This window comes from Balaenoptera musculus, chromosome 13, assembly GCF_009873245.2.
Source record: "Balaenoptera musculus isolate JJ_BM4_2016_0621 chromosome 13, mBalMus1.pri.v3, whole genome shotgun sequence".
NCBI lineage: Eukaryota > Metazoa > Chordata > Mammalia > Artiodactyla > Balaenopteridae > Balaenoptera > Balaenoptera musculus.
In genome coordinates this window covers 8,294,232-8,322,173 of record NC_045797.1, presented here as the reverse complement: position 1 = coordinate 8,322,173, position 27,942 = coordinate 8,294,232, and the positions used below count along the sequence as shown (strand labels likewise).

The 27,942-nt window shown below is 55.1% G+C and overlaps 2 protein-coding genes across 13 annotated transcripts in view; one reads left to right on the top strand and one right to left on the bottom strand.

Moving 5' to 3' along the window:
• The window catches only part of INPP4A (inositol polyphosphate-4-phosphatase type I A), a 126,953-nt gene that overhangs the window by 96,018 nt on the left and 2,993 nt on the right, over nt 1–27,942 (top strand). For 3 of the 9 annotated variants that reach the window (XM_036873032.1, XM_036873033.1, XM_036873034.1), the window contains 11 exons: nt 1,097–1,315; nt 2,116–2,359; nt 5,881–5,913; nt 10,151–10,323; nt 11,152–11,275; nt 12,006–12,132; nt 12,425–12,565; nt 14,776–14,873; nt 17,193–17,305; nt 19,353–19,507; nt 23,341–23,554. In XM_036873032.1, coding sequence (XP_036728927.1) covers nt 1,097–1,315; nt 2,116–2,359; nt 5,881–5,913; nt 10,151–10,323; nt 11,152–11,275; nt 12,006–12,132; nt 12,425–12,565; nt 14,776–14,873; nt 17,193–17,305; nt 19,353–19,507; nt 23,341–23,521 — 1,608 coding nt within the window. In that variant the 3' untranslated portion in view covers nt 23,522–23,554. Of the gene's footprint in view, nt 1–1,096; nt 1,316–2,115; nt 2,360–5,880; nt 5,914–10,150; nt 10,324–11,151; nt 11,276–12,005; nt 12,133–12,424; nt 12,566–14,775; nt 14,874–17,192; nt 17,306–19,352; nt 19,508–23,340; nt 24,012–27,942 lie in introns of those variants that run through there. The other 6 variants (XM_036873041.1, XM_036873040.1, XM_036873037.1 and 3 more) reach the window with 4 other exon arrangements.
• LOC118905958 (cytochrome c oxidase assembly factor 5) overlaps nt 20,904–27,942 on the bottom strand; it is a 38,311-nt gene continuing 31,272 nt past the window's right edge. The window contains exons 4-5 of one of the 4 annotated variants that reach the window (XR_005022388.1): nt 27,612–27,784; nt 20,904–20,918 (exon numbers count right to left, since the gene is read on the bottom strand). The gene's annotated coding sequence lies outside the window, so the exon portion shown is untranslated. Of the gene's footprint in view, nt 20,919–25,981; nt 26,122–27,151; nt 27,785–27,942 lie in introns of those variants that run through there. The other 3 variants (XR_005022387.1, XR_005022386.1, XR_005022385.1) reach the window with 3 other exon arrangements.

The window sequence follows — 27,942 nt, the reverse complement described above, 5'->3', positions numbered from 1 at the left end:
GAAGCTGGGACAGTTCCTCTGCTTCCTTAGTGACTGCCTACTCAGCACATTGTGGGCCACATTTCTGTTGTACTCACAGTTCAAAAAAAGAAACTGAATTATACATAAGATAAGAACAGTATAATTTCATTGGCTTATATATAGTCCACAAACCAGCTTCTAATTAACTGTCATCTGATCCTGATTAAAAATTGACGGATGATGCTTTTTCACATGACTCAGTGTCTCTCTCCACATACGTGCCTCCGCCAAACACACACGTGCCCATAAGCACACACACGTGCAGGCACAGATTCTGGTCACACTTCCCCACTCACAGCTGCTTAACTGGGATGAGCTGCTTTTCCCCGTCCGAATGTCTTGTATCCTTCCCGTGTGTTTGCCCAGTAAAAAGACTGAGAGCCGGGGGTTAAATTCACTCATAAAATAAAGGTGATGTTGTCAGATGTCAAATTCTGAGCCACAGAGCCGCTGTTGCGTGCAGAATTCCCCAGAACCGCAAGTGCTATGCCAGGAATCCTGCTGCCCGGGGCTTCAGGTATTAGATGTGAAACATAAGACCTCAGCAGTTAAACTGAAGTGAGGCCTGTGCCCTGGGATGGAGGGACAGCCCGGGAAGCCAGTGAAGGCTGGCACTGGGCTCACCCCGGGCCCCTCCTCCAGCGATGTCAGGCTCAGAGGCCGGCCGGGGTCCAAGAATGTCAGAGGCTTCTCGGCCTCTCTGTCGTCCTCCTTGCGTTCTCCAGGCTTCTGTGGGAAATTCTTGCTGAGATTCGGCCGGGCCTGTCGTGCGGCAGCCTTTAACCTCGGACGTCCCGAGGGCTGCAGCTCTTGGGGTGTTGGCACCGTGCAGGAGGGCGGGGGGGCGGGCCCCGCAGCCCCGCCTGGGCGCTCAGCGGCCGGGCGCGCGTGTGTCCCCGCAGCCCCGCCTGGGCGCTCAGCGGCCGGGCGCGCGTGTGTCCCCGCAGCCCCGCCTGGGCGCTCAGCGGCCGGGCGCGCGTGTGTCCCGCAGCCCCGCCTGGGCGCTCAGCGGCGGCGCGCGTGTGTCCCGCAGCCCCGCCTGGGTGCTCAGCGGCGGCGCGCGTGTGTCCCGCAGACCCGGCAGCTGGTCACCGTGTGCGACTGCAAGCTGCTGGCCACCTCCATCCACGGGCTGAAGGCGGCCCGGCCCGACTACATCGCCTCCAAGGCCTCGCCCACCTCCACGGAGGAGGAGCAGGTGATGCTGAGGAACGACCAGGACACCCTCACGGCCCGGTGGTCGGGCAGGAACAGCCGGTCTTCCCTGCAGGTCGACTGGCACGAGGAGGAGTGGGTGAGTCTGCCGCCCCCGCCCGTCGCCCGGCTGCCGAGCCGGCCGGGGAAATGCGAGGCCTCGCTCCCTCGCGGGGGTCGGGCCCAGCCTGGGCCCGGCCTCCTCGGCCTCCGCTAGCCGTCAGCCCTTCCGGGGCCACGTCCTTCTGGAGATGTGGGAGCTGAGGTGCTGGGCAGCTGGGTGAGGATTTGGGAGACGCCGCCCTGACATCCCGTCACGATGCTGCTTCCGCAGGGTGGGCTCTGAGCGCAGGGTCTGCCCCTGGAGGGAGTGACACGTCAGGGACTCGTGTTTGTCATTTGCTGGGACTGTTCTTCGGCGGTGTCGTCCTGGGGGCACCGGATTACCGGCGGCAGCAGCGCGCTCCCCCAGGCCTGCCCTGGCGTCCTGAGTGCTCCCTGGGTTTCTGCAGGGACCCCCCCCCCCTCCCCCATGCGGAGCGATCCACCGCCTCCGCCTCCGTCCAGAAGACCTCAGTCTCCTGCGGCGTTTGTACGAGGGCTGCTGGGAGGGAGGAGGGGACGAGGGTGCTCCCGTGGCCCTCGTGCCCACAGTGGCCTCCAGGACAGCGGCTAGCAGACGTCCCACAAACTTCAAAACTGATGCCCACGGGGCACTGACTTGCCTTTGGAAAAGCAGATGCAGCTTTAACGGGGAATTCGAATTGTCTCGCCCTCTGCGTCTTGCGGGGTCTCAGTGGGCACGGCGTCCGGGGGGGGGTCGGTGCGGGGGGCGGGCTCTGCTTCCTGCCCCGTGTCTCCCGCTGGGAGAGCTGACCCCGCGCCCCTTGGGTCCGCCAGGAGAAGGTGTGGCTGAACGTGGACAAGAGCCTGGAGTGCATCATCCAGCGGGCAGACAAGCTGCTGCAGCGGGAGCGCCTGCGGGGCGAGGGCTGCGACCACGGCCTCCCCGGCGCCGGCAGCTGCGCGGGCAGGAAAGGTAACCGGGGCAGCCAGGCCTACTGGATCCGACCGGAGGACCCCCCCTGCGACACGCCCCCCTCACCACGCCCCCCCGACGCATGCCGCCCTCACCCGACCACACGTGCGTACGCACCCTGCTTCCCACCGCCGCCTCGAGCGCTGTCCGTGTGTCCGTGTGTGTCTCTAACTCCACGCCCGCCACGCAGACTGCAGGGAGGCCGCTCAGCAGAGGGGGTGTCGCGGCACCCAGGGCAGCGGGGGCGGGGCTCCCCGAGCCTTCACGGCTGCGGGGCCCGCGTGTGAGCCTGCAGGCGCGGCGAAGGCCGGACCTCAGGGCCCTGCCGGCTCACGCTGCCGCGTCTGGGAGGGTCGGGCTCCTGGGCTTTCCTGGTTTGTCAGCCAATCCGGGAACCCGAAGGAGGCCGAATGGTAGATGCCTTTCTTGTGAGATTGCTTACCGTGTCAGTCATCGAGGAAAAGGTGAGGCGTGCAGCTCTCTCTGGATGAGAGCTGGTGGCAGGCCCAGCGGACTGGTCTGGAAAGGCTGGTTGTCACTGGCTGGGCGCGCTTTTATCCGGCAGAGGCCTGATGCCCTGGGCCTTGCTCGTAACCCAGTCAGAGGGTGGGCCGCGCTCCCACGTCAGGGGGCGCCAGTCAGGTTCCTCTGTTCGGCGCCACCTCCAAGGTGGGGCTCTCGGTAGACGGCAGGACGCTGGCGTGAAGCGGCACGCTTCAGAAACAGCCTGCTGCCTGCGGAGACACGGGGCATGACCAGACGCTCTGCCCCGCTGTCGCCTTACAGCTGGGGGCCACGTGCCTTCTGAACCCGCGGGTCCCTGGTCCCTGCAGCTCTGGCCTTTCCCCGTAAGAGCTGGTGGGGTTGTGCGCCGGGCAGCTGAGATCCAGCTGCTGCCGCTGCCTCCTTGCCCCTCTTTGGGCGGGTTAAGGCCCAGCTGGGCCAGGGATGGGCCGCTGGCAGCGGGACTTGTCGTTTCTGAACCGGGCAGCTTTCATTCAAGGCAGGGTCTCGCTCCCTGTCGGAGCCTCTTGGTAAATCCTCCTTTGGTTTGTCAGACGCCCTCCGCCTCCAGTCTGCCTGCAGTCTGTCCCCAGGGTGCGCTCTCACTTGAGCCTGTGTTTCCCCGGTGTCCGCGTCCTCCACTCTGCCATCTGTGAGGGGTTCCACTTTCAGTTCCCCAAACCTGTGTTTGGTTCATGGAACTGTTTTGTCTTTGTTCGTGCTCTCTTTTTTTTTACTGTAAATTGTGTTTCTTTAAAACAATTTCTGAAAGTTCATTGCTCATTTTTCTTTAATATTGTCTTGCTTGCAATTTAAACACTTTTCTGCAGATTTAAAAAAAGTTGCTGATTGGATTTTTTTAAATGCAGGAGATAGTTTATTTAACTGGATATACTGTTGCATTCATAACTTAAATGTCCTCTTTTTCTAGGCATGTCCCGTATTGTTCAAATATATAGACAAATTTAAGTGCAGTTTTAAAGTTATTTAAAGGAGCATTTATTTATGATATTTAGGGCTTGACTTGTACCTGTGTGTGCCGTACGGATGAGCTCTGTTGTGCTCATGGGAGTAGGAAGCGTTTGAGAGAGTCTGACTCTGCCGATCAGCGCTCAAAAGAAACTTATGAAACCATATGCCTCTAAATTACCTGCACGTGATCCTTAATTTAAAAATCTGAGCACAGCCGGGAAGCCGTTCAGACCTCGGCATGATCGGGAAACACCAGGCTGTCAGCCGTTTGTTTTACTCAATCTCTTGTCCTCAGGGGCCAGAGCTGGGCTCTCTCGTGACTCCCAATGCCCTTCCCAGTTCCTGGGGCGCTTGTTTTGGCCTAATGGGCGGGTTGTGTTCACGCCAGCATATTTATTGCCTGTGAACAACTCCATGCCTCTTTGAAAGGCGTCCTCTCTTTTCATTCCAATTCTCTACCCTGTCCTGGGTCCTTGGTTTTCATCTTTCATCAAGGAGTCGCCCCACCTCAGCCCCGCCTGGGGTCAGGGCTCCGCAGGACCCACTGACCAGTCCCCCGCAGCGGGGACCGCAGAGGCTCCGTGAGCCTCCCTCTCCTCCTGGTTTTCCACCCACGTGACCCGCCTGCAAACTGTCAGGACTTGGTGACTTCCATTAGCTCCCCCACACACTCTCTCCTGCTCTCCTCATCCCCGAAGAGTCCCTCAAACCCTGGACCAGGTTCCTCTTAACCTGAGATCTATGGGTTGCACCCCAGGTCCGCCTACCCCTGAGACTGTGTGCTAAAATCTGCATGTGTGTGGAGCAGTCCACAGTGGTCATCAAATCTCAAGGGCCTCTGTGATCTAAGAGGAGATCCCTCTCTCCCGTTTGATTGAAAGATGAGTCTACCCAGTGGGTTGAACCCCTGATCCCTTCTCAGGCATGGTCCCAGCCCAGCAGTTTGGGATCCCTGCAGATCATGAAAACAGGCTTCTAGACCCTTCTCCTCATAGAGACTCAGGATCTTGGAGGAAGGGTTATGGAGAGGCAGAAATCTGTATTTTTCCAAGGCCTGGGGTAATTCTGATTTCAGCCAGACAGATGTTGAACAGTCACCGCTGTGCATCACACACCCCACGGTGGCTTCCCTCTTTGTGAAGTAGGCAGTCTCAGGATATTTGAGCTCTAGTGAAGACGCTGAAGTCTTCAACACACAGAGACCTTTAATTTTGCTCTATTTTCTGTTCCGTTGGCCAGTTTAAGAAGTCATTGCCAAAGATGATTAGAGAGAAGATCCCTGCCACCGCCCTTTTGGACAATCCAGGTTGTCAAAGTCTCCGTTCAGCGGGTTCTGGTTATTCTTGAGGATCTGAAATTACCTGTTTCAGGATCCTAAAATGTTCTTTGAACTGAAAAGTTTAGACATAAAATAAAATAAGCTTTTAGCCCAAACGATCCCTTTTCAAACTTGTTTGTTTCAGGTGACACACCCAGTTAACCAGGAATTTTAGAGTTTTTAAGGGAGAAGAGAAATTGAAATGAGTACTTCCCGATGTGACTCAGTGTAGGTGAAATTGAGTTAAACTTGGCATTCTTTGAGGGACCTGGAGGGATGTTCCAATTCTAGACTTCCCTCAATCATAAAGGTTTTGTATTTGGCTTAATCGTAAAGATTGGCATGCATGTGTTTGGTATATGGGTTTCATGACTGGATCCTAACCTTTTGGATCTCAGCAGCCGACCTTTAGCCCGGGCTCCAGAGTCAGTCAGGGCGGCGGGCTCTGAGCTGCACGCTCGATTTACTGGTCAGTCTCTCTCACTGCAAGTTTGCTTCCAGATGTCGTGAGCCAGCGTGGGCTCCAGCACATGCAATGGGATGGACGTGGGGGCCTTATCTCATTGTGACACGTTAACCTGCTCTCCCCGAAGAGCGTGTCATGTTGAAGTACCAGCAACGTGAATGCTGGCGCCTGTGGATTGGGCGGTGAGCTCCAGGCAGCCCGACCACCTTCACGTGACTCCCGGGGAGGAGGCAGGCAGGCCCCCGGCCTCTGCTCCGAGGCTCAGTTTAGCCAGCTGCTGCTGCAGTTGCTCTAAGCGTTGAGTTGCTCATGTTTGAACCGTGTGCCGCTCCTTAATCATCCGTGTCGCCCTCCATTTCTGTGCAGATGGCAGTCCCCCTCCTGAAGAGTCCAGCCCAGGTACGTGGTTTCCGCTCAAGGCTTCTGCAGATGTCTTCTTAGTATTCAGGGCGTGTTTGTAGCTAAGCTGTCAAAGATCGCCTTGTACTCCCAGAGTTAGGAGAACATTTTAGGAGTTTCCTCATTGTGAGGGATGTAGCGACTTTCCTTAGGTTTGGTGAGGGGCCCGTCGGGCTGGTATTGTGGCCAGAAGCAGGCTGCCACGTGCGTTTCTGTCACTTTCCCGCCCTAAACCCTTTTCAGACAGTGTCCACGAGCACGTTAGGCTTCCTGCGGTGGGTGGCCTGGTTAAGAGAGGGACATCATGGTACATGACGCTTCCTGTGATTTCACCTGAACTTGCGAGCATCCCATGGAGGGGGAGGCAGATAAGAGGCAGCCGTCCAGATGCGGTGGCATTGTAATCACACAGCATCCTCTCTTCTGAGTCTGGCTGCAGCCTTAGACTTCCTGTCAGGCACCGCTGTGGGCTTCAGGTGGAGTTAGTGCTAGAAATGGAATCTTTCTGACTGCATTTGCATGTAGAAATCAGTGTTTGTAACTCTAGTTCAGGGGTCGGCAAAACCACGGCTCCGAGTGAATCCCACCCACCGCCTGCTCTTGTAAATACCATTTTCCTGGAAATAAGTCACGCCCATTCGTTCGCGTACTGTCCATGGCTGCTTTGGGGCAGTGCCAGTGTCCAGTAGTTGCGACAGAGACCCTGTGGCCTTCAAAGCCTAAAACGTTTACTGTCCAGCCCTTTACAGAAAAAATGTGCCGACCCCTGCTCTAGTTCATATCGAATTTCCTGGATGTGGCTTGTGGTTTTCCCAGAGGGAGCGTGAGACCCCCAAATACGATGTTGTGGGTTTTTTTCCCCTTACACTCCAGAAAACAGCTACCCAGTCAGCCTGAGGATTACATCCCGCCCTCTGACTGCATGTAAATACGCCATAGCGGGCCACCTGCCGTGTGTCTCGGGTGCAGCCAGCTGTGATTGTGGGATTTGCCGCCCTGTTCCCGTCAGCTCTCAGAGCACCCCTCACTCACACGGCACCGGGTGGTTCAGCGCCGCTCACGGCCGTGACTCCAGAACCCCGTTTGCTCTTCAGTGGGTAATCTGATTGGGCACCTCATAACCCCCCCAGTTTGCTTTCAGCCCCTCAGTTTCTCTCTCCAGAAACGTTAGTTTGGTCACGAGCAGGTCTCCAGCTCCAGTTCCCTGGGCCCTCCCCAGCACCTCCCCTGGCCTGGGCCTGCTGCCCCTTCCCACCTGCCTCTGGACTCCCAGTCCCCCCAGCTTGCCTGCAGGACAGGTTGGTGCCTTCTCGCTGCGCCGTCTCCCCCGAGCCCCGTGGCGGTGACTGTCCCCAGCAGTTAAGGCCAGGAAAGGGGATGGCAGCCTCATGACCCTGGCCCGAGGCAGCTCGGGGCTTCCCTCGGCTCTGCGTGCCCTGCAGTTTGTAGAGCTGAGGGGAGGTCTGGTGGGTGCCCAGGCAGCACTCAGGCAGCCTGGCTTGTACAGCTCTCCTCGTTTTCTGTGAGCTCTGTCACTTCCAGAAGCTTTGGTGGCTTGTCCACAGTTGATGTCAGATGGACTAAAAGGTCCCCTGCCAAGGGTTCCTTTAGCTTTTCCCACAGAGCTGTATTTAGTCTGAGTTAGAACACGTGCATTTTCTCTCTCTCTCTCTCCCTACTTTCTCCTTTCCCTCCCCTATTAATGAGAAAAAAAAAAAAATACACAAAAGCAAGGCTACCTAAAGTAGCACAGTCCTGGACTGGCCACCATCAGTGAATGTTAGTCAGGAGCTTGTCCCACAAGGGGAATCAGCTCCACACCAAGGATGCTGCTTGGTCGCTGGCGTCTTGCTCACAGCCAGGCTTCCTCGATGTAGGAGGCAGAGTGAACCCCTTCGCCCACCCTAACGCCCCAGACACCCGTGCTTAACTAGGTTCGGGTAGAAGTCTCGTCACTGCCCCTGAAATTTATTTTGTTTGGAAGTTTTGAAGTTTGGTTTCCCCTCGTGTTGACCCAGAATGTATTATCCCCAACGACTATTCGCTGCGTAGGCAGATGTGTGTACAAGTGGCCATTCCTTTTGTGTGTCTGGGAAGACACTTAGCCTTTCTGAGGCTGTTTCCGTACCCGTATTACTAGTCCTGTCTCTGTGGATTAAGTGAGAGAACAGAGAGTGAGGCACTCACAGGTATTGACTTAAGGGCTGGTTGATGCTCCCATTGAACTCCGGAGCCATCCAGACACGGCTGAGCCCTCCTCTGGGCGGACATCAGGCTCAACTCCCGCCCAGGGCCACATCTCTTCTCCGGAACAAACTCTGAGTGCTTTTTTTAACCATTCTTCCAATTCTACAGTTTTTTTCAGTGTCTTTTTTTTTTTGGTTTGGTTTGTTGTTTTTTTTTTTTTCTCTAATGCAGCAAAACTAAGTCATTCTTATGTGGATTTTGTTTAAACAGAAGTTGGCAGAGTAAAAAATTGTATGCAGAGGGCTTGCTCAGTCGAATAAGACCACTTGTATATTCTGATCATTTTCAGGTTAAAATGATCATGATTTGCATATTAATTACATATATATATTCATGTTAAGTGGAAAAGAAAGTAAAATTGGCAACACTTGCTCTAAGAGTATTTACTTCTGAGGTGAAGAATAGTCTTAATGACTGCCTACCTTTCCCGAAACTACTTGGCTATTAAAACTTAATGCCCATTGGCCTTTTTTGACAGTTGTTGAATATAATTGACATGGATTCAACAGAGTTCTTCTAAGAAACAAAAACATGGTCTCTGAGAATTTTAGAGGAAGAAAGACGTGCATATTATCCACTACAGTCATCCCATTTCACTGCGAAGGGCCCCCGTGGCTGAGGGGTCAGGGGACCTGCCCGCGGCTCACCCACCACTGCTCAGTGGCAGCCGGGGCCTGGGACTCACATTTTCCACTCCTCCGTGCAGGGTTCTTTGTCACTGTGATTTATTTGCTACGACCTTTCTGCTGTAGACTTTCTAAATTTAAGCCTGCTTTTTTCCATTACCGATAGAAACCCCTGTCCACGTACAGCGTGTCTGCATATACACTTAGATCATTTCCAAAGTTTGAATGGCTGTGTAGACTTGAAAATCTGCGTTGATCAAACACTGAGTACAGGGAAGTCCTTCTGTAGGTTTTAGGCGTTTCTCTGAATTTGTTTCTCAACAAAGCGTGAAGCACACAGCTTGAGAGAGCAGAGCCACAGCTCCCTTCTCTCTTTTTAAGATTCTGTTTATCTGAGACGGAGCTGACCATCCTAGCAGCTGCACTGCTCACGAGGCCAGGGCCTGTCCTGAGTGGGGCGACGGCCATGGGCATTCTGTGACCCGCACCCCATCCTAGGAGGGTGCCCTGCCCGGGCTGCACACCACTGCCTTTGCCGCGCTCCGGGTGGGCTCACCCAGTGGTGATGATCTAGTGCCTATTTCTGGGCTTGGTGGCCTGTTAAAAAAATGTAACTGATGGGGGCATGTCTTTTCTCTTCTAAATGTCTTTAAATAGGAAGGACCAAAAAGAGCCAAAGCTAAAAATACCTTTCACTCTGTTTTTCTCCCCTGAGGTTCTATTTTTTAAAAGTTGTTTTGGTTCAGGGTCAAAGTTTCCTTATATTCCAAAAATAGGAAAACCCCACTAAGCCAGGAATAGAGGGAGTCCGGCAGGAAGGTGGCGGCGGGGAAGAAAGCGCAGGAGGCAGGGACACTGAGGGCTGTGGCTACAGACACAGCGCCGGGGAGGGTCCTTCCACAGTCGTGGGCGGGGCCTGTGCCCGCTGCACAAAGGCTCGGCCAGGCTGGGTTGGCTTTGCTCTGGAAGCCCGGGGCTCTGCCTCGCCACCTGGATCAGGGAAGCCAGACAGCAGGTACCCCGCGAGGGACGGCGGTGCCGGGGAGGCACTGGCCTCTGCAGACACGGTGTGCTCTTGCTGAGTCGTGACTCCCAGAGCTCGCTGTCATCTTCCTTGAAAGGAACAGGCGGGGCCGTGAGTGTGTAGAGTCCCCAGAGGGGGTGTCACTGGTCCCCGAGGAGGGCTGATGGTGCGTTTGCTGGAGAAGCTGCAGGCTAGGAGGGCAGAGACCGGGGCTGAACTTGGCACCACTTCTGGGCCGTGCAGAGGCAGGAGGGGCAGGCCGGGTGGCAAGGCCGGTGCGGGACTGGGGGCCGGGGGCCTTCCAAGTGCCGCCTTCTCAGCCGACCGCCCCTCGTGCCAGGTGAGTGGAGCGAGGCCCTGTACCCCCTGCTGACCACCCTCACGGACTGCGTGGCCATGATGAGCGACAAGGCCAAGAAGGCGATGGTCTTCCTGCTCATGCAGGACAGCGCGCCCACCATCGCCACCTTCCTGGGCCTGCAGTACCGCCGCGACGTGGTCTTCTGCCAGACGGTAGGTGCACCTGTCCCTCTCGTGCCGGCTGAGGAAACCAGCGTGGCGCTGTGCCCTCCCGCCTGTGGCTTTGCCTGTGTGGCCTGAGGCCTGGGTGTCGGCCTTGGAGGGAGGGGGAGGGGAGCTGCTGGATCGCAGGTGCTCAGGAGGGTCCGGCTTCACACCTGCTCCCCGGGAACCTGCCCCGAGGAGCCTGGGCTCACACCGGCCCTGGTGCCACCTTTGTTTTTCCCTGCAGAGGAGTTCATTGAGGGAAGACGCGCAATCTGTTTTCTGGTTTATAAAGCAGCAGGTATTAGGCCTGCTCAGGCACAACTCTGTTCTGGTGATTTCGATTTCCCTTCAGAGGAGGGAAGAGCTTAAATGAGCATCACCAGTTTTCAGATGCCAGTAATCTGATTAGCAGAGTGAACGGTGGCAGAGGCTCGGTGGGTTCTGTGCGGCTTCCTGTGCCCGCGAGGCGGGGGGTGTGCACGGGACACCTCTGCCCAGGAGACTCGCGGAGGGACCTGTTCTCCACTCCTGCCCCTCGTCGTGAGCACCCCGCTTTCCAGCCTGTGCTGATCTGGATCTGTGGGCATAGAGGCCCTTCCTTTCACCATGGGGAAATAATTCTGGGCTTCCAGAAGGTTCTGGCCCAGGAGTGACCCCAAGGTCGGGTCGGAAGCTGAACCAAAACCAGACCAACCTTTGGAAGCGAGCCCTCCCGTGGCCTCTGCACTCCTGGTCCCAGGCCCTGAGGGCGAGGGGCCGCCGCAGGCAGAGCAGCGCGGGTGCAGGAACCGGGGTGGGCCAGGCGTGAGGTGAGGCGGTGTCTGTCCCCTGCAGCTGACCGCGCTCATCTGTGGCTTCATCATCAAGCTGAGGAACTGCCTGCACGACGACGGCTTCTTGCGGCAGCTCTACACCATCGGGCTGCTCGCCCAGTTTGAGAGCTTGCTGAGCACCTACGGTGAGCCGCCTGGGCCGGGATTGTGAGAGCCTCCGTGTGTGACCCCCTCTCGTCTCCCTAAGTGGTTTTCTGACACACAGGTAACACATACTGATTAAAATGTACCCAAACATACCCCGATAGGTGACAGAGAACTAAAAAAAGTCCTACATAGTTAAACACACACACACACCCGCTTGTGGCCCATTTCTGCACCCACTAAATTATTAGAAGGCAAGTTGCTGGGTCAAACAGTAGGAGTATTTAAAAAATTTGTTGATATTTCCAAATTGTCTTATAAATGCTCTCTTCTCCTCACCTTCGTTTTCTGTTTATTTCTTCTTAGAAGGTAAAGACGATTAATTTTTTTAAAGTATCTGTTCATCTTTGGGGTTCTAAGACATTGAAGAAATATCAAAAGATCTAAAGAATAGGGAAAGATCACAGCAGCTAAAGAGCCGGCTTCGCCTTCTGAGGTTCCCACGTGTAGGTCCCCCACCCCTCCCTTCGCCAGGAAAGGGCCGGGAACTACGAGGCGTGGTTGCACCAGCTGCGCTTTTTAGCGCGGCCATAGGACTTCAGTAGTGGGCTTTACGCACGGAGAAGTGAGGCACTTGGCCAGCCTCCCCCCAGCTCTCACCGCCTCGTCCCTCCACCCTGAGCTCATCACTGTCCTTCCGTGGCCACGCCGAGTCCAGGGGAGAGCGCAGGTCCCCTCTGCCTGACAGCCCTTTCCCTCTCTTGCCTCCAGGGGAGGAGCTGGCTATGCTGGAGGACATGAGCCTTGGGATCATGGACTTGAGGAACGTGACCTTCAAAGTCACTCAGGCCACTTCTAATGCGTCAACCGACATGCTGCCCGTCATCACAGGAAATCGGTAGAAATGTTTTTCTGATTCTCAGAACTAGCGCAGTGTTTTAATCTGTGTTCATCACATGTGATGCACGTTTCATTTTTGCTTCATTCCGTTTCATTCAGCTGGAAACGCGCATCCCAGCCGGCTACATTCATTTCACAGCCCTGTACAGGTCGGCGACCAGCAGCTGGGAGATCTCCGAGCCGGGCCGGGCTGCTGTCCCGTCCTGAGGCCAGCGGGGCCTTCCCCTCCTTGCTCGCCATCTCCCATCTCGCTGTCGCAGGCCTGACCCTCCTCTTGCTCTGCGTTTCAGGGATGGCTTTAACGTGCGGATCCCCCTGCCGGGCCCCCTGTTTGACGCCCTGCCCCGGGAGATCCAGAGCGGGATGCTGCTGCGGGTGCAGCCCGTGCTCTTCAACGTGGGCATCAACGAGCAGCAGACGCTGGCCGAGAGGTGCGTGCCGGGCCACCTCTGTGGGCCAGGGGCTGCGTCCGTCGGTCGCTGAGCTGCTGGAGAGGGTGTGCTTAGTCCTCTTCGGGCTCCGAGGGCCACGTGGACTTTGTTATCCCTCCTTCCTTTAAGTTCAGCCACACACCGGGCTCGTCTTTGGTGCTGGAACACAAAGATGAACCAGACGAGGTCCGTGCCCTCGAGAGACTTGGGCTGGCAGCAGGGAGACGTGGCTGCGAGGATTACGATGAGCGCAGGGAGTTGGGGCCCTAGTGAGGTCTCAGAGGGTCTGGGAGGGCTTCCTGGAAGTGGGTTTTAAAGAGTAAGTGGGAGTTGGTCATATGAGGAGGTGGAGGAGAGACCTGGCGTCCCAGGCCAAGGAGCCTGAACAAAGGCAGGTGGGGAGAAGCCATGTGGGGCTGGAGGCTCAGGTAGCAGGCTGCAGCGGGCAGGGGTGAGGACGGAGAGGCCTGGATGCCAGGCATAGAGCCACGCCTTGGTCCTAAAGGCCTGCGCCTCGTAAACTCCTCCAGGGTCACCTGCCAGGCAGCAGGGAAGAGTCACGTGTGCCCACGTGTGCAAGAGTGTGTGCAGGTGTTGGAGAGGAGGGGGGGACTGGGTGTGTGTAGCTTCTAATGACCTTCTACTGGTACGTGAAAACCTTTCCTGTCACGTCATTACATGCATGTGATCTATGTGTTTTAGAACTAAAAGGTGTCTTAAAGTACTTGCTGTTAAGGACGTTTGGTCTCCAGGACGATATGCCATATTCCTGTTGAGCCTTTTGAGCCCAGTGGTCAGCGTCCATGGATCCCCAGGTGTAGGGTCCTCCCCACACGGTCGGAGACCTTTCAGTGGGACAGGACACCATCAGAGTCACATCTGAAGAAGATCATCTGCCGGCCATGTGCTGGAAAGATGTGAGGGGTCCGATGTGACGAGGGGGTTGTCGGGAAGAGTCCGGGCCAGAGGCGGTGACCTGGATCAGTCAGGGGCAGTGCAGATGGGAAGGGACAGACTGGAGAGCCGAGACGTGGTCTTCAGCAGGGCAGGTGTGGGAGGCGACGAGGAGAGGAACAGAGCAGGCCTCTAGGTGGGTGGTGAGTAGCTGGTCCTAACCGGGAGAGGGGTCACGCTGGGGGCAGTTGGGGAGCTGGCCTTAGGCTGAGGGCGCCAGCCCAGGAAGCAGAGATCTGGAAGGTGTGGCCAGAGGTGAGGTGCCCACTTCAGGGAGAGTGGGCAGCGTCGGGGCCCCCAGCAAGGAGGTGTCCTCAGGGGGAGGTAACGTTCCCTGCGTCTGGCAGCTGCTATTCCTGACTGCAAGAGTGGTTTCTGAAAAAGGTGTTTCTGGAAAGGTTTCTGCAAAGGGTTGAGGCCAGGCCAGATTGGAGTGAGTAGAGGGCCAGGTGGCGGAGGACATGGCAGTGGACGGGGGACATGGGGAGCAGGGTCTGTGCTCTACTTGCTTGTCTGCTCCTAAACAAGGCCAGCTCACCTGTGTCCCAGGGCGACCTCAAGGGAGCAGGTGCCTGGAGAAAAAGCCATTTTGGGCATCAGGGGTGGTCGGGTTGCGGTGGACCCACAGGAGGGCATCCTGCCCCCCAAGGGATGACTTTGGGACTGTGAAGAGGCTGCCATGCACGGAGGTCGCTGGGCAGGAAGTGGTGGTGGGGGTGTGCGTCCAGGGCTGCATGTTCGATGAGCACCTGCGCCTTCCTCACGGGTGGCTTTCCTCCCGGCTCCCCGCGGGCCTGGCTCCCTGTGTGGTGAGGGGAGGGCTGGGGCCCTGCGCTCCGTCCAGCAGGAACAGCTAGCTGGTCGAGTCTGGTCATCCAGCAACAGGGCGACTTCCGATTTGAAGATGGGACTGTCCTGATTCCCCAGCCAGAGCCCCACTGCCGGCCCCGCTCCTGGGCGCCTCTGGGGTGGGAGGACGGAGGCCCGGGGCCGCGCGGCGGGGCTGCCCAAGGGCCTGGGTGTCTCGCGGGCCTGCCTGTCACAGTCACGCAGGGTTCCTGCTCATGAAACGTATTCAGACTTGTCACCAACACGGGAGAGATGACCTTAAGCTTGGGGGGAGGAACCTGGCTTAGAATCTAGACGTGCGCCATAAGGATCGAGAGAATCGACATTGTTACCTTTAACGCAGTCACCGTGGCGCTAGAAGAAAGCGACATTAGCCAACTAACGGTGTCCCCCTGTGACCTCCGAAGGTTTGGCGACACATCTTTACAAGAAGTTATCAACGTGGAGAGCTTGGTGCGGTTAAATTCCTACTTCGAGCAGTTTAAGGAAGTTTTGCCAGAGGACTGTAAGTACTTCTTCACTACGGCCGGTGTCCATCCGCTGTCTTTTGTCCCTTGTGGGGTCTGGGGTTTGCTTAGCGACCTTCCCGGTGCTGCTGCTGACCCTCCCCTGCTTCCCGCCCTGTCACCAGTGTGGTCGGCTGCTCTCGTGCCCAAGGTCACCGTGCAAGACACGAAGGGGCTGAGGACAGACCCTGGGGAGGGCTCGCGTGGAGGCGGGGCCAGGTGGGCGCAGCGCCAAGGGGCCCCGCTGGTGTCTGAGGGGCATCTCACAGTCGCCGTGCGGTGGGGCGGGTGGGCGACCACGCTGCACTTCCTCGAGTGGCCGGAGGCCGGCAGGGACTGAGGGCTGGCACGTGGGGAGGCGGGAAACACGCCTGGAGCGCGGGGGATGGAAGGGTCTTAAAGGCCCGGGCGAAGGGGCTAGAAAAACAGGCCTGCGAGATGCCAGAGGATGGCAGGACCGGAGATCCTGCAGGGCCAGGTCGGGGCCCGCGAGCGAGTCGGGGGACATGGTGTGGGCACAGGAGCTCGGGCGGGGGGCCTCAGTCTCCCCATGAACTGAGGGCGTGAGCCCAGCACTGGACTTGGCGGCTGTGAAGGAGGCTTGGGACGGGTGCTGTCGGAACCATCGAGGCTCTGGCCCTGACCACACATCGGAATTCACGGGGGGCCTGGGAAAAGCCTCTTGCCGGGGGCCCGGCTCAGAGTGCAGGGGGTGGGGCCTCGGCCTCGTGAGGTGTAGAAGCTCCCCGGGTGATCCCCGTGTGCTGCAACCAAGCTCGAAAGCGATGACGTTTAAGAGGTCAGTAAAATGCTTTTCTCAGGACTCAGCTGAAGGTCATGGCACCTGGGCTCTCGGGATCCCAGATACCGAGTCATCCTCATGTTCTTCCACAGTGATCATAGTGACCAGTGACAGATTTTTCAAGTCCTTGCACGTGCCAGGCCTTCTACACACTTCCCATGAAGTATCTAACTGATCCCACAGCACCCTTGGGAGGTGGGCTTGGTTTCATACCCATTTGACATATAGTGACACTGAGGCATGGAGGGCAGGTCCCCCAAGGAACCTGGGTCAGGCCAAGTGGCCTGTGGCCAACGCCCACCTTCCGACTGCTCTGGAGGCAGGGACAGTGCCGGCTGCCCAGGCTTGGACTGATGGGACGGGAGCGTGTGCTGGGCCAGCCCCCGGCTAGGGTGCCCTGAGACGGAAGGGCTACGCTGGGGGATCAGGAGCCTTGTGGTCAGGAAGGGGGAGACTTGTGCTCAACATTTTGGAGGGCGGCAGTTTCCAGTGAGGCAAAGCCCCGGGAGACGTGAAGTGGCCCCGGGGGTACAGGCCCGGGAAGGGCGAGGCCTGCGGGATCAAAAGCCATTAGCACTGCCCACGGCCCAGGATGCTGGGGGTGCCTCAGCCCGCCTGGCCCTCAGCCCAGCAGTTACGCCCGTCCGTGAGGCTGAGGAGATGGGGCCCACCAGCGAGTGCCCCCAAGTCTGCTGGGGCGCCAGTGTCGCTAATTGGGCCAGGGGTCAGGTCGTGCGTCTCCCCCGGGAGGCTCTGGTTCGCGGCCTCTGGGTTCCTACAGCCCCCGTCACACGCCGAGCCCTCTGGCCCGGTCCCCGGAGCAGCGTGGTGCTGGGCACGGAGCAGCAGCGTGAAGTGGTTGGCGTGGGATCCTGCGTGCACCGGGGAGGTTGTGCGGTGGAAACGGACGCATAGTTCCATCCCACAGTTGGTGGTGATTTGCGGATTCAGGCCCCCTGGCTGTGTTCCGTAGATGTGACCTCGAGGCTCTTCTCTTCTCCTCTGGTGGTCCTGGTGTTTGAAAATACCAGGCTTCTGAGGTGAGGTGGTCTGACTGATCTTCCAGCTGGAGAGGTCCTGGAGCGGCCTGGACACTGTCGCGGTGGAGGAGGCTGCCCTTCCCACCTCCCCCCAAGGGTGGCGGCCCCCCTCAGTGTCGCCACCCCCAGCCCTAAGCGTCCTCCAGCCCTGGCGGCGGTTCTGAAGACCTGATGGATCTCCCTCACTCCCTCCCGTTCTCGATTCGAGCTCCCCCTCCAGCCCCTCGAAAGAGCTGAAAGGAGGCCAGGCGGTTGCCCTTTGCAGGCGGCACTGAAGTGGCAGTGAAAGTAATGGAGTACTCCCCGTGCTGGCCACCAGGCCCAGTCCCTGAGCACAGGCCTCCCTTCTTGCTTCAATCACACTGAACCTCCGGCTCCGGCCGGGACTCATCCTTCGGCCGTGTCCGGCGGCGCTGGCTGCCGTGGGCTAAGTCCCCGCGGGCGGCCCCAGCTCCACGACCCCGTCTCTCTTCCAGGCCTACCTCGATCTCGGAGCCAGACGTGCCTGCCCGAGCTGCTGCGGTTCCTGGGTCAGAACGTGCACGCCAGGAAGAACAAGAACGTTGACATTCTCTGGCAAGCTGCTGAGGTGAGGGAAAAAATGTTAATAGCAACAAATTAAAACCTCAGCCAGGAGTGAAGAGAACAGATTTCTCCGTAAGGACACGATGAGAGTTGCCCGTGAGTTGCTTACTTTAGGGCTGCCTGGATTCTGATAAGCTTGACACAGAAGCTACCCCCTCGGACGTGGAATAACCAGGCTGATGACAGTTGTCCCCTTCCCAAGCCCGCACGGTCGATAACCAGCTAGAGCTCACGGCCTGCTGCATCTTTCAATAGGTTCAAAGGAGATCTCTGGGACCTTTGCCATTTCTTTAAACAATATTTCTAGTACACTGCTGCTCAGATCTCCTCATTTCCCCTGAAATGAAGTCCGTATAAGACCTCAGATACTTTCTCACCAATTTGGTTGTGGAGTTCCTGCTCTGAGCCCGGGTATCAGAGCAGTTTCACAGCTCGTCATTCACTCACCCCTGATGAGGGGACCTGTCCACACTGGGACTCACACACAGAGTTGGAATATTATTAGTTGGGCCTAATTCACACCTGGGGAGACCCGCCAGCACCCCAAAGTGGCTGATAGTCCCCCCGCAAAGACTGGAGCCTGGTGCTGCAGACTGCCCTCTTGTGCAGGGACGCACCTGTGGCCACCCTGCTGCACCTTCCAGAACCTCTTGGAGCTCTGGATCCACCACCTATGAATGTAACTTTCTTTGACCCTATTTGTAGTTCTGGTTTATGCCACGTGTCTGGGTCATGAACTCTCCAGCCTGTGGAATTCAGCGAGCATGTCCACGTTCACTTCATCAGTTATGATTTTATTAATTCACTCTTCACCTAGCTCAGGGGCTGCTTAGAATCTTTTTAAAAATTTTTTGTGTATTCTCACAAGATGCCCATCTTCCTCCTGATGGTCTTGGCTGAACTTGTTTGGGTCCTTTCTGTCTTGTCCTTCTCCAGACACAGGGCTTAGGACCACACTGTGCCCTCTGTAGAGTGGCATCTCTGGCAGTGGCTGCGTGGTCTCGGCTGAGGCCTCTTGGCCCGAGAAGCAGCACGGGCCGTCTGTAGGGCAGCCTGCAGCGCCTCTGGTGGTTTCCTGAGAGCAGCAGGTCACGGAGCCCGCTGGCGTTAGGTCACGTGGTTCTTCGTGAGGTACCCATGTTGTTCTCACAGTGCAGCATCTCCTGCGGGTCCACAGGCCCTTGTCCGAAGCTCTCGTGGGCAGGTGTTTTAGAATTCACAGGGCTCCATGTTTCAGAAAGGTGATACGGTGTACAGGTGGTACCTAGGCGTGTGATAGGGTGCACATCACCTGTGTGTAACGTGGTGCATGTGGATGATTTCACATCCCCGGGGGCATCTGGGGCAGCACTCTGGAATCAAACTCCTGAATACTGTCTTACTGAAAAGTATTAATATGTATACAAAATGGGATAAATAAAAATTGTAGATAGTTTGACATCCACTCAAGAGCTGGTCATGTTGCCAAACGAGGCTGCCACAAACTTATACCAAAAAAAAAAGTCTTTTGTTCTAGGGCTTTCTCGATTTGGGGACTGTGTGCCTAGGATTGCTCCTAGTGGTGCAGAGCAAATGCTCCCAGGTGTCCTTCCATGGGGAGAGGAGGTGCCCTGAGGCGGCCTTTTCTCAGCAGGGGGGTTGCCCTCCAGGCGAGCCCCTCACTTGGGAGGGGAGGTGTGCTGGGTCCTGTACCAGGGCCCCGGGTCGAGCTGGAGGGGAGCCTGGTGGGCAGGTGGTGGCCACAGGGAAGTGGGTCTGCCGAGCTGTTCCCACCCGTGCCGACGAGGAAGGGTGTAGAGACCAGTGGGTCTGTGCTGTAACTTCCAGAAGGGCCTAGAGACTTGGCGGGGGCGGGGCATCCTGGGAGCTCTCTGAGCTACCCCAGGGGGTGGGCAGCAAAGGGCTGGTCCGGGCAGAGCTGGGAAGGTGGGTGAGCAGACAGCGGGGCCCCCGGGAGGCAGCAGCGTCCTGTGGGAGAGGCCCCGGGAGGTGGCCCGGGGCAGCGACCTGTCCCGTCTCCCTCTAAGCAAAGCCTGCCTTCCCGTTGGCAGATCTGCCGCCGCCTCAATGGGGTGCGGTTCACCAGCTGCAAGAGCGCCAAGGACCGCACGGCCATGTCGGTGACGCTGGAGCAGTGCCTGATCCTGCAGCACGAGCACGGCATGGCCCCGCAGGTCTTCACGCAGGCCCTGGAGTGCATGCGCAGGTGAGTCCCCCGGGCCCGGCGGCCACGCTCTAGTTTGGCTTTGGAGAATTCCTCCACGTCTGCCAAGTCAAACTGCAGGCACGTCACATCCAGTGTCCTCTTCTGAGTCAGGGGGAGAAAAGAGCCGGCGCTGTGTCTGAGCGGGACCGCATTGAAGCGGGCGAGCCAAGGCAGCGGGGAGGGAGGTGGCGAGCTCAGAGGTGGTGAGCTCGGAGGCGGCCGTGTGGCCGTCCTTTGGCACCCGGTGTCCCCCGGCCACTCACCTTGCTGTGGGTGCGACTCAGGGCCCTGGCGTCCCAGCAGGCCCCGGCTGTTCCCATCCCGCGTTGCCTCTTTTCAAGCCGAGGGGAGACCGAGCGTCCGCAGGCTGTGCCGGTTGGCTCCGCTTCTCCCAGCGGTGGGCTGGGTTTGCTTTCATGAGCCCAGTGTCCAGTGAGTGTTTCCTGGCAGCAGCCCCTCCCCTGTCCCCGTGCCGTGGCCACCTTGCCCTAATGATGTTCTGATTCCGAGGCAGCAGGCGTGTTTGCAGGATGAAACCTGGGACTAAAACTCTGTCCGCTGTCGGGCGATGCCTTGTTTCCGGCACGGCTGGGGAGCGCCTCCCCTCACGTACCAAAAGAAAGGATAAGAAGCCTGCTCCTCCTGTCTTCTTCCATGTAGCCACCAATGCTGTTCTAGTCTCGTCTCCAAGTCACTTCTACTGAATGTTCTGTACCATTTGTCCTCTCACCAAATTCTTCAAAGCATTCAATTCTCTTATCCTTTCTGTATGTCTCTGCCGTTTCACCTTCTCACAGTCGTACACGAAAGCGATGCCTGAGCGCCTGCCTTTTGACAGTAGCGTTTTGTAGAACCGGAACCGTTTTGTCCTGTTTGGTCTTTCCAAATTCACCCAAACCTCGTGACCTCAGGGCTGCCTGTTGATGCACTTTTAGAAAGTTCACACTCTCCCTGCCTCGGCCTCAGGGAGGCGGTGGGGTCTCGGCATCCCTGGTGCGGTCAGCTGTGAGGTGGAGGGGAGGACCGCGCTGGTGAGACGCAGGCCGCCGGCCGCAGAGAGACGAGAAAAATGGAGGGACACAGCTCTAGTTGTGGGGCGGATATTAGGATGGGGTCCATGCCGTAGGCGCACGTCAGGTGTACAGTTGGTACCCCTCGGTCCAGGCCTCTATCCAGTCTTGGCTCCGTGAACACATTCGATGAAAACAATAGTTGGTTCTGACTGCGTCTGAGCACGAAGGTCTCGGGAGACCAGGGAGCCGGTGGCTCCTTAGACGCACGGGCGGCCCCATCTGCTGGCCTGCAGCCCGCCAAGGGGCTGGGCGGCCACCCACACGGGCACAGGTGAACTGGGAGGCTGGCAACACACGAGGCGCTCTCACAGCTTCTGTCACGTGGGTGATTGCTATTCCTTGTAGGAAAATCAGAAAATCCACGTAAGCCCCTACTCCAGTGATTCCCACACCTACCCACACCCCACAGGACAATTCTCCGTATTCCTGCTACTACGAGGAACACGGCTAACATCCCGATGCGTGTTCACAGATGCATACGTGTGAGTGTGAATGTGCTTAACCCACGCATTGGTCAACTTACCCAGTCCCTGAATAGTACACAAAACATATGCACAAACAGATGCAGTTAGATGTGTAACTCTGCCCACTGTTTTAGCCTACTGTTCTCAGTTAACTGTCTTGTGAGCATTTTTTCAGGTTAATGAATGTGGGCCTTATCATGTTTAGCACACCATAATTTATCCAATTTGCTGTCCTTGAATCTTTAAGCTGTATACGGTGTGTCAGCACTTTAAATAAGGGCGCAGTGAATACGCTTGTGTTTTCTCCTACCCACGTCTGCCCTGTTGATTCCTTAGGTTAAAACGTGTACACCCTTGTAAGGCCTTTAATACAAATTGACAGGTTGCTCCCATACCAGTCACACCCAGTGTCCCGAGGGCCTGCCCACCCGCCCTCTGGGCAATCATCCTGCCACTGCTCTGAGCGCTTCTGAGCCTGGGAAGTCGGCCTTGCTTTCCTACATTACGGGCAGGGACGCCGGGGTCCTGAGTAGGGAAGGACCCTCCTCCCATGGGACGGGCATCATTCCCTTGGCCTCCCTCTGCTTCTCTGAAACCCCCATCCACCTCCAATCATGGATGTCTTTTTAAAGTTTATTTAGGTTTTTCTGAATTTTCTAAAACCTCTGCAGTGAACATATGTTACCTTAATAATCGTTGAAGAAGTTATTAAACACCAAAGCAAAGCTCCATGCCATCTCGCCTCTGCCGCCCCCGGGATCCTCAGAGCACCAGCCCTGGGTGCCGTGCTCGCCACCCCCTTGTCCACCTGGCCTCATGCATTTGTTTCCATGTGACACTGTTACCCCTGACCTCTCTGTTTTTGGATTATCCCGTGTGGGGATGACGTCTGTTCATAGGCTGCAGGCCCCAGGTGGCTTGGTCGGTAGCCGGTGTTTCCGGCTGCGGGGTGGCCAGGAGCCGCGGGGCAGCCCAGAGCCCTAAGGAGGCAGCAGGAGATTTGGCCGTGCCCTGCGGGGGTTCTCTTGCTTTCTGGCTTGCATTGGCTTACCCAACGCAGGAGCAGAGCATGCAGGCAGCGGGGTGGGGCGGCTGGGGCAGGTGGGCCGGGGGAGGGGCAGGGCTGACACTCAGGCTGTCTTGTGTCCTGGAGGCCCAGGGTGAGCACTGGCCAGTGCTGTGCTAGCAAGTGCTTGACAGCCAGCTCTCTCCAAAAACAAAAACAAAAACAAAACCTGATCTGTCTTGTTTGCCGATTTCTGGGGCATAAGCACTCCCACCAGGGCCTGTTTCAGGCTGCCGAGCGACACCACAGACCAGGGAGCTGGGAAGAGACGCGCACGCTTGGCTCTTGCCGTCGGAGCCCATTCCAGCTCCCTGCTGGTGGTGCCCCTCCGTCCCCAGTGCAGGGGCCGAAACACAAGTGTGGGCCTTCCTAAGTAGCCCCTGTGGCCCCCGAGACTGCCCTGGCCGGGGTTGTGACCGTCAGTGCTCGTGGCATGAGAAGCGTCCCCCGTGAGAATGGCACATCCAGGGCGTCCAGGGTCCTCCGGGGGCCTCACCTCAGCACATTTCTTCGGTAGCACCAAAGGGGGACAGACCCCCCCCGCCCCCCCCCCCCCCCCCCAGTTTCCAGTGAGCTGGGTTGGACTCCATTCTTGGTAGACCCCATCTCACAGAACGATGACTCGGAACGGTAGCTCACACCCTGCCGTTGCGCAGCCTAAAAGCCGAGGCGAGTCTGGTGAGGGCTCTGCCTGCAGTTGATACTGAAGGGAAACGGTTATCACCTGAGTGTTTAATCAGGAGGCAGCTTTGGCGAAGTAAGTTGCACCACCTGCCGCTCAGGCACCTGTGAGAAGGTCAGACGCCCCCGATGGTTCTTCATGTTCCGCCTGCTATTCGGAGTCCACGTCTGGCCGCGTGTGCGAGCATGGCAGGGCAGCATGGCGTGTGCTTGGCAGGCGAGGGAGTGAACATGGAAAACCATTTAGTCGGCCTACACGTGTTTGTTTTCAGTAGATTACAGTATTTTTTTCTTATTTTCCCTTCTCTTTCTCTCCTTTCTTTCTTGTAACTGTGCTCGTTTTGTTTTGGTATCCCTTTTACACCCTTTTCTGCATATCATCTTTTTCTTTGTGTTGTGGTTTCATTCCATGTTTTTTTAAATCTTATCTTTTGGTTCTCCTCTTCTTTTCCCATACTTTTGAAAAAATCCATTGCATGTATCTCTCCTTTTCCTTTATTTTCTTTCCCTTTTTCTTTTCCTTTCTCCCAACCTTCTTCCTTTTCACAGCATTGGAACACGGGAGGTAGTCACCCAGAAGAACTTGAGCGGCCTGGTGCCCATCCGAGACTTAAGACTAGACCCCAGCCTCCTCTGTTCCATCCCTTTACTAGCTCTGAGCCCCAATTTACTGATTGCGTGGCTCTTTCTGAGCATAGCATACCTGGTGGCCAAATTGCGTTGCAAATGAATATCATTATGAGAAATTAACAAATCACCAGAAAAACAAAAGTGCCAGAACATGTCCAGCCACCGTGTACCTAACTGGACAGAAGGAATGTGTCAGAGCATGGTCCGCCAAGATATATTTCATGCCTTACAGTTTGACATTTTGTTGTTCTGAATTGTAAACACCTGCCAAATTATTTCACCAAGAGGACGTGTTCGTTTAAATTCTGTAGAGTTTTCAGTGCTTGTAACGTGTTCTTAACAGAGCTCTGTTACTGCTTTGTTTAGCTGGCCTGGAATTACTTGTACCAAATCTCTTACCTTCTGATGTAAAACTATTTATTACCTGTATATCTCTTGTGCCCTGTTTCCTAGAGAGAGGAATTCTGTCAGGAAAGAATTTGTATATTTGATACTATTCTTTAAATGTACTGCTAACCTTTCCTTTCCTTTTGAAGAGAAATGAAAAGTTTAGATGCTTTCTAACTGGCTCATCTAGATAAACCTATTTAATAGGACATGTACTTTCTGCTTTCATTTCAAAGCGTAGTCCCTGAAATTATAGTAGCAAACAGTTTGCAGAATTATAACATTTCCTTGCTTACGTTATTATTTCCAAGTTGGGATGACACAAAGCTGTGAAGACGGTAGCTCATTGTATCAAATCAGGCACATAAAAATAACATATTGCATGTGACTTTAGAATTACTCTTTTAAATCTTTGTCATTAAACTGATCCAGGAACTAATGCACAGAGTAACAAAAGGCTGTTAAAGTTAGATACATTTATTTTTCTTGAAATAGCATTTTTCATCAAAAAAAAAACCCCTGCATCTTTAATTCCAGATTCAAGTCCAGATACCTTTTCTCTCTTACAAATCAAATATGGTTAATTATGAAAAAAAAAATCAAAATTTACCAAAAAATAAGGCCTGACTTTTGGGCAGTTGTGCCAGATGGAGGTGTGAGAGAGAAAAGGTCACTTTGGTTTCTGTTCTTATCACTCTTAATTTGAACATGGCAATGTCTGTAAAATGGGAGGATTTGTAGCCTTAACATTCCTGTGTGGAAAAGGGTGGCTAGACACCTCTGAAGGCAGCAGAGGAGATGACAGGGAACCCCACAGATCCTGCATAAGAAACGGGCGGCGGCTTCTCTGTTTTCTAGCTCAGATTATGTTGTGCTTCTGTTTTGGCCTCCAGCTGGCTTTCCCATACGTTGCATTTTATGGAAGTGGAGTTCTTTTCACCACTCTAGAAACACTGGAGTGAATGTAGAGAAGCTGGCTTTTCCAGAAACTTCACACCCAGGCACGCACACAGACCCAGTCCACCACAAAATCTGGCCTCCCCATCCCCTCCCCCAGACTTCCAGAACTTACTCTGGGGTTTCTCTGGTTTGGCCTCAGATCTGAGTCTGGGTTCCGGGAACTGTAGAGGCAGTTACGACTGCAGAAGCAGTGGGTGACAGCTGGCAGATGCAGACTTTAAACTCTGAGACGAAAGGGCATCCTCCTCACCGCTGTGTCCTAGACCCGAGCACTGCGGGAGCGTAGGGCAGCTGAGTCCACTCTCCTCACAAGTGCAGTGTGGTCGCTCTGTCTTTTCTAGGATAAGTGAGGTGGCTGCTCTGGGGCACAGCTCCTGACATCTGCCAGGAGGGAGTCTCTCTCCAAATGCCAAGTGACTGGTGGTGTTAAGCTGTAGCAACATGACACTAGTCACAGGTGAGGTCCTGCCAGCCTGTGGCTCTTGTGGAGAGGTGTGTCCACCACTTGTCCTCCTCCACATCAAGGTGTACAAGTCGACTTTCTGAGACCATCTCGTTCCTTTATTGGAAAGAGGGCAGGCAGGGCTCACGGTTCACGTTCCATAGCTCCTAGCCTGTTCTGGGTAAAGCACTCCTGCTGCCCCCGGGGTGACACGTGCTGTGCCCGCCTCCGGGCTGGCAGAGACCATGGGCAGATGAGGGAGGCCCTTCTGACCACACAGAGCGTCCCCTCCTCTTCCCGGGTGCCACCGCCCAGCAAACGGGGGGGCCGCGGCCAGCTAGACAAGCACCCCCCCGTCCCCCAAGGGGCCTCACGGACACCATGGCCTGTCCCCGGCTGTCTGCCCCCAGCTGTCATGGTGCCCACCAGGCCTTCCTGTAGGCTTGGCTGCCAAGATAAGAGAGAAATGGATGGAAGGAGAGGAGCTAAGATTCTTGGTTTTTCTCTTCAGGGGTGGGTCAGAAGGCAGTACATCTAACTCTGCAGTCACGAGGTGAGATGGAGACAGCGCACCGCGAGATCAGACGAGGCTGGGGGTGGTGGTGGTGCTTTAGCATATCTGAGGAAGGAAGCTCAGCATGCCTTTGAGCTGAGTTTTCATGTCGCCAAGGCCTTATGAAGTCAGGCTAAATATATATTTGAAATCTTTTCTGCTTTAGTAAGAAACAGGCAGGATAAAACAAAGATGGGGAGACGATTCAAGAAAGGGGAGTCACTGGTACTTGGTGAAGGTGTTCAGGTTGCTTCCGAGCTAACGCTAGCGCTGAGGCGGTGTCAGCGCAGGCGACGCTGGGTGTTCAGGATCGCCACGGCACTCGTGTGTCCAGACGAGTTCCACAGGGGAATCTCCCCTCCGGAAAGGAAAAACAGAGCTGTCACTAAAATCAGTTGCCACTTGGGGTTTCAGTTCTAATTTTTTGTTTTAAAAAATAGATGTCCTTGAAATAAGTTATCGATATAATAAAAAAAATCATGTAGCTTTGAAATAATTAAATCCCTCTTTCTAAAAATCTATCCAAGGCCACCTCAATGTGTATTATGGACTCCTAAAAATAATGCAGCCATTGTGAGGGATCAAAGTATTCTGCCTTAGGATGGAGGTTGGCCCCTGCAGCAGCAAACGCCAGTTACCACAGCACGGCCTTGCCTCTCTCCACACCTCAGGCCCCAGCCCCAGGCTGGAGCTTGTCTAAACACTGGGTGATAGAGTCAGCGTGCGATCAGCCTCATTAGTCAGATTTTTGTAAACTCAATCCAAATTCAAACATTTGAGGGAAAATAAGCACAATTTGATTTAAAAATAAAGTGTAATCTTGACTGTAATTTCATGTGTAGTATATTCAGCCAGCTAAACCAGTAATCAGCTTCTTTAACATGTAAATAAAAGGTAATATCACAGTTCACAAATTCTTCTTCGTTCCTCAAAGCAGTTTGACATTTACTACTGATAGGTAGTTTTTGAAAAGTGTGTACATTTCTTTGTAAATGGAGAAGCCATATCTGAAATAGTCCAATAATGTAAGAGCTTCCAAAGATTAAAGAAGCACCTATATAGCTTCTGCTTTAAACAGAGTATTTTTATCTGATTATTGGATGTTAGACCAACATGGTCTTTACTTACTCTAGGGCTCTCTGCTCATATGGCCTAGGCGCTCAGTGCGGATGACACACATGTAGCTGAGGGCTTTGAGGTTCTCGTGACAAGAAAGCATATCTGAGTTACTGAATTACTTAATAACAAGCAGGTGGATACTTTTCTAAAATACCCGAGTTTATCTTCTGAATAAAATCACTGTCTTAGCAAAAATATTTTTCATGTTCTTAATAATGAGATTGTCATTTTCACTTTAAAAGGCTTGAGCAATTGCCACTGATATTTTTTTAAAATGCATGACATAATAGTCTTCATACAACTTGAAATATTTTTTTTTAAATCACTGTTTCTTGGTAACTGCAAATATTACATCTCATAAAGGGGATTTTGTACTAAATTTAGTATAGTTTATTTAACTGCTAGTCTTAGAATAATATAAAACTATAAACTTATACTGTGCTATAGGAAGTCATTCCTATTTAGAATCACTTTTGCCTGTGAATTTGATGTCTATCACAACATTTCCCAGAGAGCTCCCCTGAGGCTCCCATTTGGGAATGTGAGGCCTGCCTGACAGCTCATCCTCCTGTTGAGCATTTGCTTTGCCCACTGGGTTGCCATGACAACCCTTGATCAGTGCAGCAGCGGAAGAGGCTGGTGGCAGGTTCTCTAGGGAAGGGCCCCCTGTGGGCTCTCACTGGCTCAGTGGCACTCTTGAGAGAGGTGACCACAACGAGGGCAGCTCACCTGGAGAAGGTGACCTCAGTGGGGTCACTTCTTCATGACGCCCCAGCGCTGAGAGCCGTGTAGCCATCGCACAGCCCGCGGCATTGCTGTGTGCCCGGGACAGCTGTCTCCCAGGTTGAGACAGCATGTGACAGCCGCCTTCTGAGCCAGATGGTTTTGCTACATGTTGAATTCTGCAAGGAAAATCAGCATTTTGAATTTGAGACAGTTAACAGCTGTTGCTAATATAGAAAAATGCAGCTTTTTAAAGGCTTTCAGTAAGAGTAGCATTTTTTCCATTGAAATTGCCATGTGACAGAACCTCTGAACCACTAGTTAGGATAGACCCCTC